The sequence below is a fragment of the Gavia stellata genome, chromosome 1 (genome assembly GCF_030936135.1).
Source record: "Gavia stellata isolate bGavSte3 chromosome 1, bGavSte3.hap2, whole genome shotgun sequence".
Taxonomy (NCBI): domain Eukaryota; kingdom Metazoa; phylum Chordata; class Aves; order Gaviiformes; family Gaviidae; genus Gavia; species Gavia stellata.
In genome coordinates, this window is record NC_082594.1 from 14,974,745 (window position 1) to 14,993,227 (window position 18,483).

General features: G+C 36.6%; 1 protein-coding gene across 1 annotated transcript in view; it reads left to right on the forward strand.

Moving 5' to 3' along the window:
- Positions 1-18,483, forward strand: part of ARHGAP42 (Rho GTPase activating protein 42) — a 166,374-nt gene that overhangs the window by 128,292 nt on the left and 19,599 nt on the right. Inside the window, exons 9-17 of the mRNA XM_059816233.1 lie at positions 1,806-1,906; positions 4,078-4,187; positions 8,045-8,123; positions 9,089-9,128; positions 11,185-11,247; positions 12,834-12,908; positions 13,599-13,683; positions 14,945-15,003; positions 15,825-15,930. Coding sequence (XP_059672216.1) covers positions 1,806-1,906; positions 4,078-4,187; positions 8,045-8,123; positions 9,089-9,128; positions 11,185-11,247; positions 12,834-12,908; positions 13,599-13,683; positions 14,945-15,003; positions 15,825-15,930 — 718 coding nt within the window. The remainder of the gene's footprint in view (positions 1-1,805; positions 1,907-4,077; positions 4,188-8,044; positions 8,124-9,088; positions 9,129-11,184; positions 11,248-12,833; positions 12,909-13,598; positions 13,684-14,944; positions 15,004-15,824; positions 15,931-18,483) is intronic.

The following is an 18,483-nucleotide window of genomic DNA, read 5'->3' on the forward strand; positions in this document are numbered from 1 at the left end:
CCCATTGAAATGAACTGAAAAATCACATATGGGTTGAAAGTATCATCTAGTCCTTTCCTATTCTGAATTTACACAGTAGTTACAATGCTACATTACACATATGCATTTTGCTTCCGCACCTACATTTGTGATGGCTCTGCAGAGGGAGGCCACATTTGAATGCCAGGCTCTGAAGCATAATGCTGTCCAAGAGGAAAAAAATGCTCTTCCTTCTTGGTACCTCTTCACATGCAGTCATTGTGTTTGGTCTCTGCAACTGAGTCTCCAGAAGCTGTGTCAATGCTAGTAAAATAAATGGGGCTGTACTCTGTCACTGCAACCAGTTTGCACAGAATATCCCACCCTGTATGCTAAATTTCCTATCCTCAAAAATCAAGGAGCTTTGTCCAAGTTACCTATTGACTATGTGTTACCTAGTGACCGCGAATGCTGCCAGCACTCTTTATTAACCAGTGCAGATACAGCCATAATGTTCTGGCCCAAAGGGGAGCAGTCACACTGCAAAAACCTGAATTATCCTGTGCTCTGCAGTGCAACGCCCCTCCAGATATATCTGAAAGAATCCAGGAGCTTATCTTGTTCTCTGTGATACAGTACACAGATTTTTTCCAGAAAATTGTGAAAGATCTTGGCTGTACTTCTAGGATGTGGAGAGAATTACTGAAATGGTGGGAGGATTTACTCCGTGTCCTCACAGCAAAGAACACATTATATGCGCCTCTATGTAAGCTAGCTTAGCAGCCGAAGTTTTAAATACCATTGAGCTTAAGCTCAAGAGAGTTTTGTGTTTAGATTCACTAAAGGTTCACAGCAATGCCTGAGCAAAGCTCTGGGTAATCCAGGAGTGAAAACATCTTCTGCATCAGAAATCCTATACTTTGCAGTAGGATTGAGAAGTAGTGTGGTGTGACCTCTCCAGGATAAGGCATACATCCACTTACTTGCGGATCGCTGTGGATTTCACGTATGGCTATCTAAATCAAAGACTAGTAAGTCCCTAAGTACATTGCACTTTGGTCTTGTTTGTGGACAGTTGTGCACCACTGTTAGAGCCACCTCTTCTCCAGCAGGACCCCTTCCAAGGCATAAAAGGCCAATGTTTCTTGCTGAAGGCACCACCTCTGCCACTCAGCATTTTATCCCTCCTCTCTAAACCACTGTTGTTTTAGAGTCCACTGTTCCTTTGCTTCCTTTCCTTTTCTATAATGAAATCACCCTCCAGTGTTCAACTACGTAAGATTAAAGATCTCTGAGCCAATGCCATTTTTTACCCACTCCCTTAAGGTAACGGGTAGAAGAATAGAGTTGCTATGATACTACCAAAAGCATTTGTTACCTTTGACAAGAACTCTGAAAGTAAAGGGAAATGTACTCTTGACTTCATGACTTCGTACAGTTTTCTGGATCTAATACCAGACTTCAAGGTTTCCCTCAGAGAAAGGATGTAATACCGAATCCTTGTGCTTCACTTGGGTTGATGAAATCTGCAACTATATTTCCTAGGCAGAAAAATCCTCAGGATCTTGCCTGTCTTCTGCCTGTCTACCCTAGTAAAATGCTGTTACCCATCCGGTTGCCAGAGAAAATCAGTCTGCTGGAACTTCATAGGGCAACGTCATCAAGCTGCAATATTTGAAAATTGTACCTAAACAACACGTTCAAATTAAAAAATTAGGGGACTTTTTGATTTTGTAGGCTACATGTGGATGCTGTTATGTTTCATTTCTCTATGCTATCTAACTCCAACTAAAATAGTGATAAAATGCCAAAATAATTATTTTTAATACTAATTCTCTTTAATCTAGGACCTCTTGGATTTACATGGGTAAAACATTACTGCACTTACGATAAAGGAACAAAAACATTTTCAATGAGTATAGCTGAAACAAAATCTGGTGGAAAAGTGGTGAGTTGCACATGTGTGAACGCATACATGAACTGTATATTCCATCTTTTATATTAAGCATTCAGGAACTGTTAAAAGAAAAAAATGTGGTGAACAAAGCATGAGGCTGTTTCCATACATGAAGCAATGCATGTCTTCTATAGTGTAGATAAATTAAATATTTAAATAAAAATATTTCTTTTAAAACATTTATAAACCACATATTAAATAAATTCCCTAATGTGGTGGTTGCAAATGCATAGGAAATCAATCACATTTGCACAGAATCATAGAATGGATGAGGTTTGGAAGGGAGCTCTAGATATCATCTAGTTTAATCTCCATGCTCAATGCAGGGTCGACCAGAGCAGGTCAGTGAGGCCAGTGTCCAGTCAGGTTTTAGGTATCTCCAGGGATGGAGACACCGCAACCTCTGTGGGCAACCTGTATCAGTGTTTGACTACTGTAAAAAAGCTTTTTCTTAAGTTGCAATAGAATTACCTGTATTTCACTTTGTGCCCATTGCCTCTTGCCCTTTCACTGGGCACCACTGAGAAGAATCTGACTCAGTCTTCTTTACTCCTTCCCATCAGGTATTTATAGATAATTCACTGATGATTCCCCTTCTCCAGGCTGAACAGTCCCAGCTCTCTCAGCCTCTGCTCATATGACAGATGCTCCAAGTCCTTAATCACTTTGGTGGCCCTTAGCTGGTCTTGCTCCAGTACATCACTGTCTCTCTTGTACTGGGGAGCCCAGCACTGGACACAGCACTGCAGATGTGTCGTGTCTCAGCAGTGCTGAACAGAGGGGGAGGATCATCTCCCTTGACCTGCTGGCAATGTTCTGTCTGATGCAGCCCAGGAGGCTGTTGGCCTTCTTTGCTGCAAGGGCACATTGCTGGCTCCTGGTCAACTTGTTGCCCACTAGGACCTGCAGGTCCTTTTCTGCCAAGCTGTTTTCCATCCTGTCAGTCCCAAACTGTCCTGTTGCCTGGGTTTACTCCTATTCATGCTTAATGGTGCTGGCCCCAGTATTGACCCCTTAGGCATACCACTAGTGACTGGCTGCAGCTAGACTTCTGCTGTGAGCTCAGCAGTTCAGCCAATTTTCAGTCCACCTCACCATCTACTTATCTAGCCTGTACTTCACCAGTTTGTCTATGAGGATGTAGTAGGACACATCCTACTGTAGTAGAATGTAGTATTGAAAGCCTAGCTAAAGTTGAGATGAACAATATTCGTTATTCTTCCATCATCCACTGAGCCATCCATCACATTGTAGAGGGCTATCAAGTTGATCCTGCATGATTTCCCCTTCATTAAATCCGTGGTGACTACTTCCAGTCACTTTTCTGTCCTTAAGTATGTTTGGAAATGCTTTCCAGGATTATTCACTTCATCCCCTTCCCAGGGATCAAGGTGATGCAGACTGGCCTCTGGTTCCCCATAGGACAAGAGGAAATGGCTTCAGGTTGCACCAGGGGAGGTTTAGACTGGATATTAGGAAAAATTTCTTCACCGAAAGGGTTATCAAGCATTGGGCTGCCCAGGGAAGTGGTTGAGTCACCGTCCCTGGAGGTATTTAAAAGATATGTAGATGTGACACTTAGGGACATGGTTTAGTGGTGGACTTAGCAGGGTTAGGTTTACGGTTGGACTTGATGATCTTGAAGGTCTTTTCCAACCTACATGATTCTATGATTCTATATCCTTCTCCTTGCTCTTCTTGAAGACAGGAGTGACATTTGCTTTCTCCCATTCCTCAGAAACTCCCTTGATTGCGTTAGCCTTTCCAACATTATACAGAGTGGCCTCACAATGATGGTGGCCAGAACTACGAGTTAGTCAGCTTTATTCTTTAGAAATCGTTTCATCTACATGTGAGTGTTGACAGAATTATATGATATTCATTCTAACATGTAACATATAAACATGTTATGTATGCAGATGTTTGTAAAGTTTTGAATTTAGGGAGTTTTCTGAAATACAATGATTGAATAACAAATATGTGACAGAAAGGTATTAACTGCAGTCTTACTTTATATACAGAGAAATTATTGTGTATGTTCCTAAATAATTTTAAACCCTATCTTAAGGCATGTTCTTTGGACTGTTCATACAGTTAAATTTAAGATGTTAAGCCAAGGTATATCAGCATACTGCCTATGCTAATTTTGTTTTGTTTTATAGAATGGCCTTGTCACAAGCTCACCAGAAATATTCAAGCTAAAATCTTGCATCAGGAGAAAGACAGATTCAATTGACAAACGTTTCTGTTTCGATATTGAAGTATTTGAGAGGTTTGAATTTTTTTTCATTGTGTTAACAAATTGAAAATAATTAAAAACAGAAGCACTTGCAACCAATATTTAATAATTACTCCTGTAATAGGAACACGTATTTCTCATTATGCTTGTATCCAGAAAACTAGGCTTTCAAGACTTAGTACTTATTTGTTCAAAGCTGTTTTTCTGACAAAATTCACTACATTGCATATGTGTTGTCTTAACTACATTATGTTTGCATGCAGATACATGATGGATTCTTACAGAACCTGTAGCACAACTGACTACACTCTTTTGGGAATAGATCATAAATATTTTTATAAATGCTTACTAATAAGCATATTCTCTACCAATCTATTTCTTTCAGAAATGTATGATAGCACATGATTTTTCTTTTTTGAAAATTACTTCTACAATTTTTTTTTCCACTTATTCCTGGATATTATAATTATATAAGATAGATGAAAACAGCTTTTCTGTATTTGAAGTATATGTATGCAGTACTTTGTAAAAGTATTTTTTTCAAGCTTGGGAATAAAGAGAAATATTGAATTAATTTTTCCCTTGAAATATGATAAATAGACTGACTTTTGTAGTCATTCTCTTAAGAAATATTTTATGACTGTTTCTGTCATTTTAAATTCCATTCAGAACTGCTGTATTTACATGATAATTTTGAGGTTACTTTGGTACTTTCAAATATAATACATTATTTTTCTAAAATAGACTTCTGAGTGAGTTCAGGTTTAAGAAATAGAAATTTGATATGAACAAATGTTGAGACTAATTGGCCTCTTGAAAGCTCCTAAGCTTGAACTGATGAGTTGAGTTTGAAATTGGTAGTTGTTTCTTTCTAAGTAGAATTGCATTTCTTAGATCTGTCGCAGTACCATTGTAACGTACTCACAAGTGAGTGTTGTCCCTTCTCTCTCCCTTACTCTACGAGAACATCCACAGTTCAACAAAACTGCACAGAACAATTAGTTCCATCTGCAATTCTTCAAGTTCTCATCAAAGAGATAGTTGTGGGCACTTTTTACATACTATTTATTCATTTTGGACATTTTGATTGATTACAAATGTGCATGGCCTAAAAGTTAAAGGCATTCTGGAAATTTGGGACAGAAGATTGAAAGGGAAGTAGAATACAAAGTTACTTGGTCATTACTGTAAGGATATAACTTTCACAGGCTGATAGAAAGTTCACTTTTCCAATTGATTTCGTATTCAGCTGAGAAGTAGTGAATTTTTGTACAAGTCAGCAGAGGACATTATTAAATAGACAACGAAATACCTAGAAATATTTGGTGGGAGTTCATATACAAGAGCAACATTAATCTCTTCTGAATGTCATGTTGGTAAAACTTGGGTTTCCCCTAAGAAAGAGAAGATGGCTGTTACTGATGTCAGTAATGACTAAGAATGTGAGCGAGTTCATATAAATATAAACACAGTACTGGAGTACTGAGGAGTCAAGAAGACAGCGATAATTTACATTTGAACTAATTGTAAATTCAAGACTTAATATTGTTTACTTGGAGTATAATGTTGGACATCACCTGCAAAATACAGAAAAACTTTAAAAATAATTGACATTAGTACAAGATGAATTTCCTTAGTAACGTGAGGGTATGACTTTTCATCATGAAAGAGCTCTTTTTAAAAATGTGCAGCTACACCAGTCTTCAAAATTTTGTTGCAAGATTTTATGGGTAACTTCTGTCTCTAAACACCTTATCCCACAGAGCTAATTATCTCCTTGCATTATTATATGCAGCATTGCATGAAACGTTACATGAAATACTCTTTTATTAACACATTGAAAAACTGTTCAGGCTGATGTGCACGTCTCATTTCATGAAAGAACCAAGTTAACTGAAAGAAACCCTTGTGAAAAACTAATGGAGAACACACACTGTGAGCCCTTCTAATTGACATAATTAATTAAAAATTTACTTAGGTGTTTTTCACACCTACATTCAGCTCAGACTTCTTGTGAAAACTATTCTAGAGGTTACACCATCTTACTTGTACTGGAGCTTTATAAAAAGGTAGCATCAAAAAGTGTGTTTCACCTTGAATGTAATTTTAATTTCCAAGAAATTACCAACTATTTCAGTAACTAGAGAGGAAGTTAGTTCAAAATGTATTGGAGTTGATTTGGGCTTTTCTTTTTTTTTTTTTTTTTTTGAGGAAACTAATATTCAGGGATCATAGCGTTAGATATTTGAGTGTTATATACAATGACTGCAAACTTGGCCAATGGATTAAATCAGAAATCCAGAGCTAAAAGAAGGTATCACTAAACTTGAAGTAAAATGACACTCAGGAATTTCTGTTCTTTCTGTACATGCTGACCAAGGAACTATAAGTATAAATGCAATTTTCCAACTGAAATATTAAGCAGTAGTCACAATAGAAAGAAGAAAAAAAAAATCAGTTTCTATTTCTAAAATGGTTTTGAGATAAAAATTCCTAGGTAAGAATCTGTGGGTGGGTAGCAGGAAGGAATATTCAAACAGGAATAAACTTAGACTTCAAGAAAATAAAAGAACAATTATACATCTTAATCTGGATTAACTGTATCTTTTTACATTTGTGACAGTAGATAGCAAACAAAATACTCAGCTTGGCATTTTTATGTATAAGGGCAGGTCTTGCTCCTCCTTGAATGGTTTGGTATATGTGTATGAATACACATTTTGGTATTTTACATTGTCCAGTTGCTTTCTTGCATGCTTTTTGAATACAAGGTGACAATGTAGGTCTTTTGGAGGAGGTGGGAAAGGATGGTGGGTTTTCGGTCATTTATTTTTACGGTGGAAGATGAATACCTATAACTATAGTGTCCTTTATTTGTGAACCTACCATAGAAAAATCACAGTTTTGGACAGTCTGCTGAAAGTTTTGAGCAGAGATACACTACACTGATGTGGAAGTAGGACTTTTTAGAATGGACTGTCTGTAGGGAATTCTATGTTGGCAAATCAGTGAATTAATTTCAAAGTATTTCTTAAAGAACTCATTTGCCTATGATCACAAATAGAGACTAATTCTTTGTATGTACATGTCTGTTCATTTCATTATTCCAGGAACAAAGATCAAAATTGGTTCCCTCATTCCCTTCAATGGTTCCCATGACTCTCTTTCTATGCAATGTCAAAGCTTCATCAACATGAGAGATATGCCACTTTTTTAACTTCTATCATAGCAGTTAGAGCATAGCCAGCAGAAAGAACTCATTTTTTGAATCCTCCCAAATAAAAAATTCCTGCACCATGACAGTACTCGGCTCAATTGGCTTTACATCTCCATACTTGAGATGCTATCTCAAAGCGCTCTTTTTAGGCAACTGTTTTAGGGCACATTTCTTTTGACCAACATTGGATATCTATTTTGGGATATGATGACTTTTATATTGCAAGTACCTGCTTCTCTTCATTTGCCATGAAAGGAACGTACATAACCAGCTCAGGCATAGACATATTTAGTCAAATTGAGCCAGTGTATCTTGCCCTTAAGTTTTCCACCCTAAGCATCTCCCCAGTGAAAAATGGGTTGTATGGGATCCTGTTTGCAGATGTATAATTCATCTTGTAATATGGAGATGCCTAATACCTATTAGAGCGTTGTAGCACTTCGGACTAGGCATCTAAAATTACATGTTGCAGTACCGAACTTTTAAAAAAAACAGGCCTGTTTTTAAATCTAGCTCAAAGTTATTGTGTTACGTCAGAAGCCATCAACTTTCTTAAACTTCTCTATGTCTCTTATGTATTCACTTCATGTCAATATGCATGTGGATTCTGACTTTGGATACTGTTTGAGAAAAAGAAATTAGTAACTTCAGTATATGTTTATGTTTTTGACAGACCTGGAATCATCACACTGCAAGCATTTTCAGAATCCAACCGAAAACTTTGGCTTGAAGCTATGGATGGAAAGGAACCAGTAAGGATATCTTTTCATTTTAATTTCTTTTTACAGTTTTGTGGCGTACATATTAAAGAAAGAAGCTAGTATGCATATCAGATACACAGTGAAGATAGGTACAAAGTAGAAAAGCAGAACTAATAGTGAATTGAAGCTTTTATTTATATATTATTATTTTATGTTAGGATATTTAATGTTTAAGTAATATGATAGCATATAGTCTAACAGGATTCATGGTTCAGATGACATTTGTGAAGTGGTAGTTTCTGCACTGGTAGACAAACCATCTTTTGGGGAGCATCATGGAGTAAACAATTAGCACCATCTTGAAAGGCACTGCAGAGAGCATAAAAATGTGTTGAAAGCTACTAAGAGACAGGCTTGTCTGAGATTTCTTCCCACTATTAATCTGCTCTTAAAATAGTCACTGAATGAGGGTGATGCCAGACCTGTGTCCAAGGGGAAAAAAATAGTTGATTTGTTTTATGAGATAGATGAGTGTTTTTACAAGCTTCTTTCTTGACTGAAACAGTACAGAAATTACATCAGTAGTTGTACTGAAATTTAACCCATTTGGAGTCTGCAAATCTGACTTCTAACACATTTTAGGTGCCTATAAAAGTAACGCTGCTAAATCCCTAGTTAATCCAGAATCTGAAGGCTGGCCTAAATAGGTTTCTGACCACATCCTGCTGGCCCTCTGCCTTCTCCTCAGAGGTGAAGATGATCAGCTGTGTAAAACTGCAAACACAACCAAAACAGTGGATCATTGCCCTCTCCACCTGCTCAGATCCTAGCACAGGGCTGTTAACCTGGGTGAGTGCTGCGGGGGTAAACGTCAAGAGAAGGTGAATGGCGAGGTTGGCTTTCCCTTAGCAGCAAGCTAATACACAGCATGTTGCAGCTAGCTTAAGAACTACCAACAAACCTGGCAATAAAGAATTTAAAGCACAAACATTGACCTGTTGCCATTTTTTTTACAGATCTACACACTGCCAGCCATTATTAGCAAGAAGGAAGAAAGTAAGCTGTTTATGTAGAGTTACCAAATATTGCTAGATTTCTGTAATGTCCTGGTTCTAGGTGTGTGTGTGTGAGAGAGATTAATTATTTTACATTTTCTTTCTATTGCTATGAAATAACTGTTTGTTGGATTACATGACTGGGTTACCTGAAAGCACATCCTAAGCTATGTAAACTGTGAGAAAGCCTTCAACTTTTGTATTACTGTCAAACATAACTTGGAAGTAAAATTGATTGGCTCCAAAGCTACAGTATATTTAACAAATCTGTAAAAAGTTTCTATCAGTAGTCTGTATACCTAAATGCAAATACATGCCAGTGTGTTGAAATAATATCCCTATATAGAATCATAGAATCATTTAGGTTGGAAAAGACCTTCAAGATCATCAAGTCCAACCATAAGCCTAACCCTGCTAAGTCCACCACTAAACCATGTCCCTAAGTGCCACATCTACACATCTTTTAAATACTTCCAGGGATGGTGACTCAGCTACTTCTCTGGGCAGCCTGTTCCAGTGCTTGGTAGCCCTTTCATTGAAAAAATTTTTCCTAATATCCAGTCTAAACCTCCCCTGGGGCAACTTGAGGCCGTTTCATCTTGTCCTGTCACTTGCTACTTGTGAGGTGGGTGTTGGTCTTTTCTCCCTACAACCCCCTTTCAGGTAGTTGTAGAGAGCGATGAGGTCTCCCCTCAGCCTCCTCTTCTCCAGGCTGAACAACCCCAAGTTCCCTCAGCCGCTCCTCATCAGACTTGTGCTCCAGACCCCTCACCAGCTTCGTTGCCCTTCTCTGGACACGCTCCAGCACTTCAACGTCCTTCTTGTAGTGAGGGGCCCAAAACTGAACACAGGATTTGAGGTGCGGCCTCACCAATGCCAAGTACAGAGGCACTATCCCTTCCCTGCTCCTGCTGGCCACACTGTTTCTGATACAGGCCAGGATGCCGTTGGCCTTCTTGGCCACCTGGGCACACTGCTGGCTCATCTTCAGCCGGCCATTGACCAACACCCCCAGGTCCTTTTCTGCGGGGGAGCTTTCCAGCCACTCGTCCCCAAGCCTGTAGCGTTGCATGGGGTTGTTTTGACCCAAGTGCAGGACCCGGCACTTGGCCTTGTTGAACCTCATACAATTGGCCTCAGCCCATCACATCTTTTTGATTTTAGGTGGATACGCACCTATTACACATACACTGAGTAGTAGAATGAGTGTATTTAAAGATACTGTGAGATTTATTTTACATATATTATATATATTATATAATATATATGTATAATTTTATTAACATTATATTAACACATATATGTTATTAACATAATATTAACACAAATATGTAAAAATAATTTAAGTATATATGTGGGTGTATGTGTCTCAGAGAGAGAGACAGACGTGTCACATATGGACATACATCTTCATAGGAGGTATATTTGAGACTCTGGAAATCTAAAATTTAAGCCACTTCATCTGTTTTTTATATGATGGTGTTTATTTTAAAGGTGACAAATATGCTGCTTTAAGAGCTTCTTTATTTAGCTAGTTAGAGCAGTGAGCATTGAAGACACAAAAATTAATGAGAAATACATTCACTTGAAATAAGCTCACTAATTAAAGTCTGTAACAAAGATTATCTTCCTATGTTACCATTTTTTGAGTAGTTATGTGTGTGTGCAAGGAATGAAGAATGTTGTATTAAAACCAACGAATATATTCTGTTCATAATGGAGGTCCTGAACTCTTAAAAGCATTTTCCTTAGCAGAAGGAAGGGAGTACAGTAATCTCCTTTTAAAGGAACAATTTTTCAGCTGTATGTGTAGAGGGGCTACTGATCTCTGACAAATACAGTAGAATATTCTGCTCCTAATGATACACTAATGATTAGAAAGTTGGATTTTGAGTGCTAAGGATATATCTACAAGAATACTATTACAGAATAAGTATTATAATCTCATGGATAGATGTGTATCAGTCCTTCTTGACTAACATGTGAATGTAGCTAAACATGGAGATTTTCTGTATTGATAAGTTAGAAAATAATTACTTTTTTTCTTCTTTTTATAGTGTTCTTAAATGAAGCAGGTTTCAACTTTGTGAGAAAATGTATTCATGCTGTAGAAACAAGAGGTGTGTATTAAATCACAAATTATGTATTAGATTATTATGAGTATTTTTTCTCAAATATCATTTGGATTAATTTTACATGTTTTACAGCTGTGCTTTGGAGTGTGTCCATCATTTGATTTGTAGTTTTCACATTTTATCTGTGTGCTTTACACCTAGTTGTTGCCGCAAGTTCCAACAACAGTTCTTAACATATCATTTAAGTGGGTTTTTTAAACATTTCCTGTAATTTCATGTTGTTTAGACAGCTTAATACACAGTTGCACAAATCTTTACTCTTTAATCCGTGTGCACCGAATTGTGCTTTCTCGTGGTAAAACTGTAGGGAGCCTCAGCTCCGAACTTTGGTTTCTGGCATGAAACCTGAAGACTAAAAAGTGGCATGAATACTCTCTGCTGGAACATCTTTTTTGCAGAGCGTAACTCCTATCATTTTATTCACTCATTTTGCACATGGTTTATCCATTTTTTCAAATGTTTAAAACTCATTTTTGGTAGTGGGAATGTACAAAAAGAAAATAATAATCACTCTACTGATGAGGTGATATCTTGCAACTCACAGCAGGTTTTTAATTATCCCCTTCCAAATGAAGAGGTATGGCTGTATCGTCTTCCATAAAAAGAGTTAACCTTTTCCTGTCCATGCACTGAACTGTCAGTATGCAGCTCTCTTCTAATCCAAAAGCTGTGTGGTCTCTCTGTGCAGCATTGAACTCAACATGAATTCAGTTTTTCAGGTAGCAATGTTATGTAGCTTTTGAATCACTGCTGACTCAGAGCTTACATTTTTTCCTGGGGAAATAAAAAAAGGGTTTAAAAACAAAACACTTAGGTTATCTAAGTGAGATCAGACTTCGGAATGTTGTTTTTCAAAGGAAAAGTGGACAATTTTTAAATTGTAAGGCCTGAAGTGGGGAGAAGGGAAGACTCTTAAATCCTACTGATTTTAAAAGGCAGTTAAAAACATTATCCTCACTGGAATCCTGAAATGCTGTGTTGTGAATGTCACACTTTAAACATTATTTGTTATCAGTATCTGCGCTATTAAAAAAAAAACAACAGTTGAAACTTATGGGTAAATTGGGACTTCACTGTCTCTATTTTGCATGGGGATCCATGCATAACAAATTCTCAAGTGCAGTGCTGCTACAGTATATGTTTTTATTTTGGGTACAATTGTTATTTCTCCTGTAAATGTCAATCAAATCTTAATTGGAAGAGATAGTGGTCTAAGCAAATATAGATGCATAGTTAATTCCACTGAAGTCTAGCTAAGATAAACTTGTTTATGTGTAATGTGTTTTAAGACCGCTTTTGGGTCTTATTTTTCACTTTTCCCAGCCATCTCCTTGTTGCATGCTAATACAGGTCATTTCTATGCACAAGGGTTCTGTTGTATTGGTTGTTGGTGTGGATTCAGTGGAATGCATTTTTTAACATCCCAGAAGAGAATTCAGTAGGGTAAAGCAGTACTCAAGAATGTGATTGTACAATTTTCCATAAATACATTTAGATGTTTTGAAAACATACACCAAGGATGCATCAGTATATATTGAAATAACCATATTTTCATTATTTGCCCAATGTAGGTATTACAATCCTGGGACTCTACAGAATAGGTGGTGTAAACTCCAAGGTGCAAAAGCTGATGAATACCATATTTTGTAAGTATCTGAAGTGAACCTTTGTCAGTGTGCAGCGTGTGTGCTGTGGTCCCTTTTGCTTTATCTGCTGTGCTCAGAAGAGTGTGTCATAATATTTAGAATTTTGTATGCGCTTACTGCCACTAAACTGAGTTTGCAGTCTGAAAATGAGTGATCCGACTGGTTTCTTGTGTGCATTAGTATGCAATTTCTGCATGCAATCAGAATTGATATACATGAGCAAATTACTGATAAAATGCATTTCTTCTTTTAGCTTTAAAGTTCTATTTATTGGTATCGATCTGGCATATTTCAGAAGTGTTCCAAAGCTTAGTTCTGTAGCACAGCATAAGTCACTTAAATAGACAGTTGTTCTAGTCATTCACTTTTCGTGCTAATTTGGCTCTCTGATGCCTGTGTTTGAATATCTAAGCCAAATACATTAGTAATTCTCTGTTGACTTGGGCTTACTTTACACTTTGATACAGTGCATATAGTTAATGTTTGCAGGTACTAAATATGAGTGCTAAATTCATTTTCATTAATACTTTGGCAGAGGTTAAAAGATTCAAATTGATCAGATTGGTAGATATTCTGGCTAATAAGTAATCCTATGAGCTAAATGACTAATCTATTAGCATATGTTTTGCTGCTTTTCTAGTTAGTGTGTTAGCCAAACTATAACACAATCATAATTCAAATTTCTACCAGCCCCTAAATCTCCTCCTGATATGGATATTGATATGGAACTTTGGGACAATAAAACAATAACAAGCGGACTAAAAAACTACCTCAGGTAAGTATGATGCTACAGAAATCTCAGTATTCTTTTTCTGGCCCATTAATCTTTTGCTTATTAATATCATATTACATTTCTTGTATCCATTAGCATGGTAATAATTGAGTATATTATTATCTTGCCTAATATCCCCATGATTATGTGTAATAATAAATCTAAAATTTGTCACACACTTTGTGCCTTATCCATATAGTCATGACATATATATAGCCCTAAATTTGGCAGAATTTAATTAATTGCATGTTTTTATTTAAAATCGTTTATGTTAACCACAATGCATGTGGTGCTCAGTCTTTCTTTTCTGAATCCCTTATGCTGTGTACCATGAAGTTTCATGGCATCATTGCTGGAGCAGAATAAAAATCTCTGCAAAAGCATATGTTTTCATCCTATGCTGTTAGTGACTTCACAAACACAATATCCCTTCCACACTATCATTTTCTCTTAAAATTTTTGCTAATAAGAGACAGAATTTTTAAGAATTATGGTACTTCCAAGAAAACTCTTTTTTGGGTCTCAATATGTAACATTCAAAATAATAAAAAGCATCAAATCCAGATGGTGGGTGTTCTATACCTTTTAAAAATCTAGATTTCCTAAACCAGTCACCTAACAAAGGGCAGCATCAGAAATCCCTATTCACTCTGGAAAATATGCCTAGGATTTATAGTGCGATGCTTATGTAAACGTCATTGAAAAGACTGGCTTTGGTTGAAGAAATTTATAATACATCTTCAGAAGCACAAATCATTGTAGATATTGTATTTGTGAAATTAGAATGTGAGCTAGCAGTAGTTGTGTGTTTGTGTCTATAAGGCAATTCACTGTCTCAGCGGATGATTCTTCTAGGATCTCTCAGATCAAAATTTCAGTCCCAAATTTCATCATGTTTTTGCCTTTCTTGGGCAAAAGATCGCTTCTGCAGCCCACTGTCCCATGTTCTGCAGCTCTCTTTGTTACTGTTCTACAGTATGAAAACCAGAAAACAGTGAGTCTTGGTGCTGATGTCAGTGCCAGTACTATTTCCCTTATTAACTTACATGGTGACACCAGATTCAATTCAAAGAGATGTTCAGACTATGTACATGATTCAGTTGTATACTACTTGCAACCAGTCATCACTGGATTGGGTTTCCTGCAACGTACCTATATACATTATGCAGATGTTGAGGGCTATCATAATCACACCCATAAAACTTAAAAAGACTTTGAGTAACGCATTGTTTTAAATTTTCTTTCTAATATTTTTTACAACCAGGTGTCTTTCAGAACCACTGATGACTTTCAAGCTGCACAAAGATTTCATTGTTGCTGTTAGTAAGTAAACTAATAAATACACTTCCATGAAAGTTATATGTTTCTAACCCTTAATCTCCTCAGTTACTATCCTTATTTTTCTCCTTGGTCTATTATTCAGTGATCCAGCCATGGATCCGAGTTCTTCCATGTCACTGTATGTGACAGCACAGTGCCACATGAAGGCCCTCAAAACAGAGAAGTCACACTAGATGAAGCTGTTCAGTGGTTTGTTCTGATCTTTTTAGAGGTTCTGTGTGACTGCCTTCTGCATGAAATTTTGAACCTTGATTTATATGTTTGTTTGTTTTATACGGGCTGATAATTCTGTTATAGCATTCATCCCTCTTATCCAGGGACCTTTATTTTCCCAGCTTGCTTTGAGAAATTGGAGGGGGTGATAATAATCTCCTTTTCACAAATGGAGTCATTAGATACAGAAATGGTAAGATTGTTTTTCTAATGACTCCAGCTTAGAATTTGAAGTTACTTCCCCATTTCTTCTTGCCTTGATAAGAATAAAAGACACTCGAGAATTTTATATACTTCGAATATCAAGGGGTAAAATCGTGGATTTCACTGAAGTGGCACATCGGGTCAAAATTGCCACAGATTTCATTGGTTCCAGTATCGCTGGTAACTGCTTTTGGCAAGTTACTTGAAATACAGATTTCAGAATGTTGTAATAAATATAATCAAATCATCCTCATCATTTTAAAGGCTAATTGTGTTTGGCTCCTTGTAATGCATGTGTGTATTAGTGTACAGGCATTGGTGCCATTTGTAGTTACATATTAGCACATGTTCTAATTTATCAACAATATTTCTTTTCTGTTTAATAGAGTCAGATGATCAGAACTACAGAGTTGAGGCAGTGCATGCGCTTGTGCATAAGTTACCAGAGAAGAACAGAGAGATGCTGGACATCCTTATCAAGCACTTAGTCAAGTAATTCTTTTTCATTTTTGTCTTTGGTATTAATGTAAGATGTGATTATTTCCACTTTAAATTTGTCAGTGTTGCTTAATCCATTCTCTTTGTTGAAAGAATGCCACTTGAAATTATATTTGATTTCTAAAATCATGTTCTCAACGTAGCTGAAGAATACTCACTGTAGAAACAAAATAAAAAATAACACCATAGTCACCAAGATGACCAACTATGTTTCTAAAATAAACCCACTCAAAGTTTTCGTTCTCTCTCCTACTTACTACAGGAATTGGCACTAATTAAATTTAAGAAACTTCTAAAACTATGCTAAGGTTGATAGAAAATGCCGTTTTGAATATGACTCGAGGTCCCAAACTGTTTCAGAAATGGAGAGTAGAGTAATGTGATAATACTTGTCCTTCATGTTTGATCTTATTTTTCTAACAGCTCTGAAGTGTAGTATCATTTGAAAACACTATTATTATTTATATTTTTGATATCTATATAAATGTCCAAACCCACTTTTGATCCCTTGTTTCATCAGCTTCTCTGAGTATTAATTAAACGTCAGATGGAAAAGATTTTGCATTTCTTTGAACTGATGACCTTTTGTCCTCACTGAATTACACTTAGCACATGCTGTGAGACAAAAAAGACAAGTTTTTATTCTCTTATGTCTCTCTATATCACTAGCTATGATTACATACTGTTATTACATTGTAATTTATCCTGTTTCTTCATCAAACGTTATTCAGGTAAGTTTTACTAAATCTTTGGTAGGTTTTCACTGGTATTTGCTGAATACTTTTTAATATGTATTATTCTTTCTGATTTAGGATGCTGTATAATTTTTAGTACATTTATCAATGATCTGGGAATGTGAATACTGAAACAGCAGTTGTTCAGATAAGGCTCACATAACTGAGATATGTAGAAGACATAAGAGAGGAGTCCATATTGTTTTCATTCTGTTTATTATGTCCCAGATATTTTGCTTTTTTGATCACAGCTTGAGCCACAGCTTGCAGTAAGCTGTCTACAGTGGACCCTAATGCAGTTTTGCTTCCTCTTATAGACCTGAGAACTTCGAAAATTTCTTTGACAGGAAATTATTTAGCCCTAATAAATTGGGTTTAGCCCTTTATGTCATTAGCCCCTGGAGAACTAACATGACAGGGAACTGCTGTGAATGCTTCCATTGCAAAAACTGATTAGGCAGACCTTGCATCTCATTAGACATGGGATAACCCAGAGAACCAGGTGAAAGCTTCCTTACTCAGAGTTGTTTGATTAGCTAAAAAATATATCTACTGCTTTCTAAGCATCTAAAAAATTAAAATATTTAGTGAGGGATTAATGATTTTGTAAAAGTTGCTAGTCTGGAAGCCTCAAAATCAGAAATATATATACATAGGAACTGCCTTATTTCTAGGCAGAATGAGTTATAGGCAAGAATTTCTTTCTTGACCTCTTTTCCTGGCCTCTTTATTCTCAATATGACCTCAGATGCATTTCCAAAGAAAAGCATGCCTGCAGTATTCCTTTCTTTAATTGTTCTGTTTAACTGTTGCCTATCACATCTTTGATGCAATTCTCATTTCTGATAAATTTAATCTTACGGTTTTATACTGAAACCTTTCAGTTCTTTTCTTTCCAATGTTCAATTCACCCCTTCTAATTTCTCATATAATTTGCCAGCTGTTGTTTATGCTAGAAATTCTAATGAGACTGAATTAAAAATTAGTCTCGAGTGTATTAGTTCTCTTCCTTCCTCATCTTTTTCTACCACTGTGTGGAGATTTTTCAAGGAACAAATGGCAGATAAAGCACCTAATTTTATGTAAATGGGAAAATATGAAAAAACCCAACCTCCTGTTGCTTCATTCTTTTGTTTAAAATCTAATTTCAAAATGTGCATCCTTTCTCTCTATTTCTTTTAGCTGATCAGTTCCTTTGGTATGCTTTTGTGTCTAGGTGAAAATACTATACTTTTAACTACGGGTTATAAAATAAGGATATTATTTTTTCCTGGTTTAGGTCTTGAGGTCTTTACGTCTCTGCCTACCTTGACTTTTGTGTCACTGTGAAAAATTAAACACGATCTAGATGTTGTGGGATGTAGATCATACTAAAAACAAACAAACAAACAATTCAGCAAAATCCTGAAAAGCACCCTGCAGAGATGTGATACTGTATGAGTATATACTCAGTCAGCAGCTAGGCAAACACGGGAAGTTTGGTGTTATTTTCAGATAGGTAACTCATTTTTTGTTTTTAAACCTTCCTAGTCAAATTACCTGTCTACTTTAAAGAATAAATAGTTCTTTGGTATGATTTAATAACACCATACTTTTCTAAGGTAGGTAGTCAGGAGTCTGCAGTCTGACAGTATCAAAAATATACTGGTGATACACCAAAGGAAGAGATTTTGAGGAGAAAGCAACTGCGCCTTAATGAATGCCTTACAGCTGGCTGAGATGCGTGATTACCTTGGCCTGTATCTATTCAGTAGCCCAGCAACAGTAGGACTAGGTCAGGGGAAATTGGTTATCAAAATGATCCATTTACAGG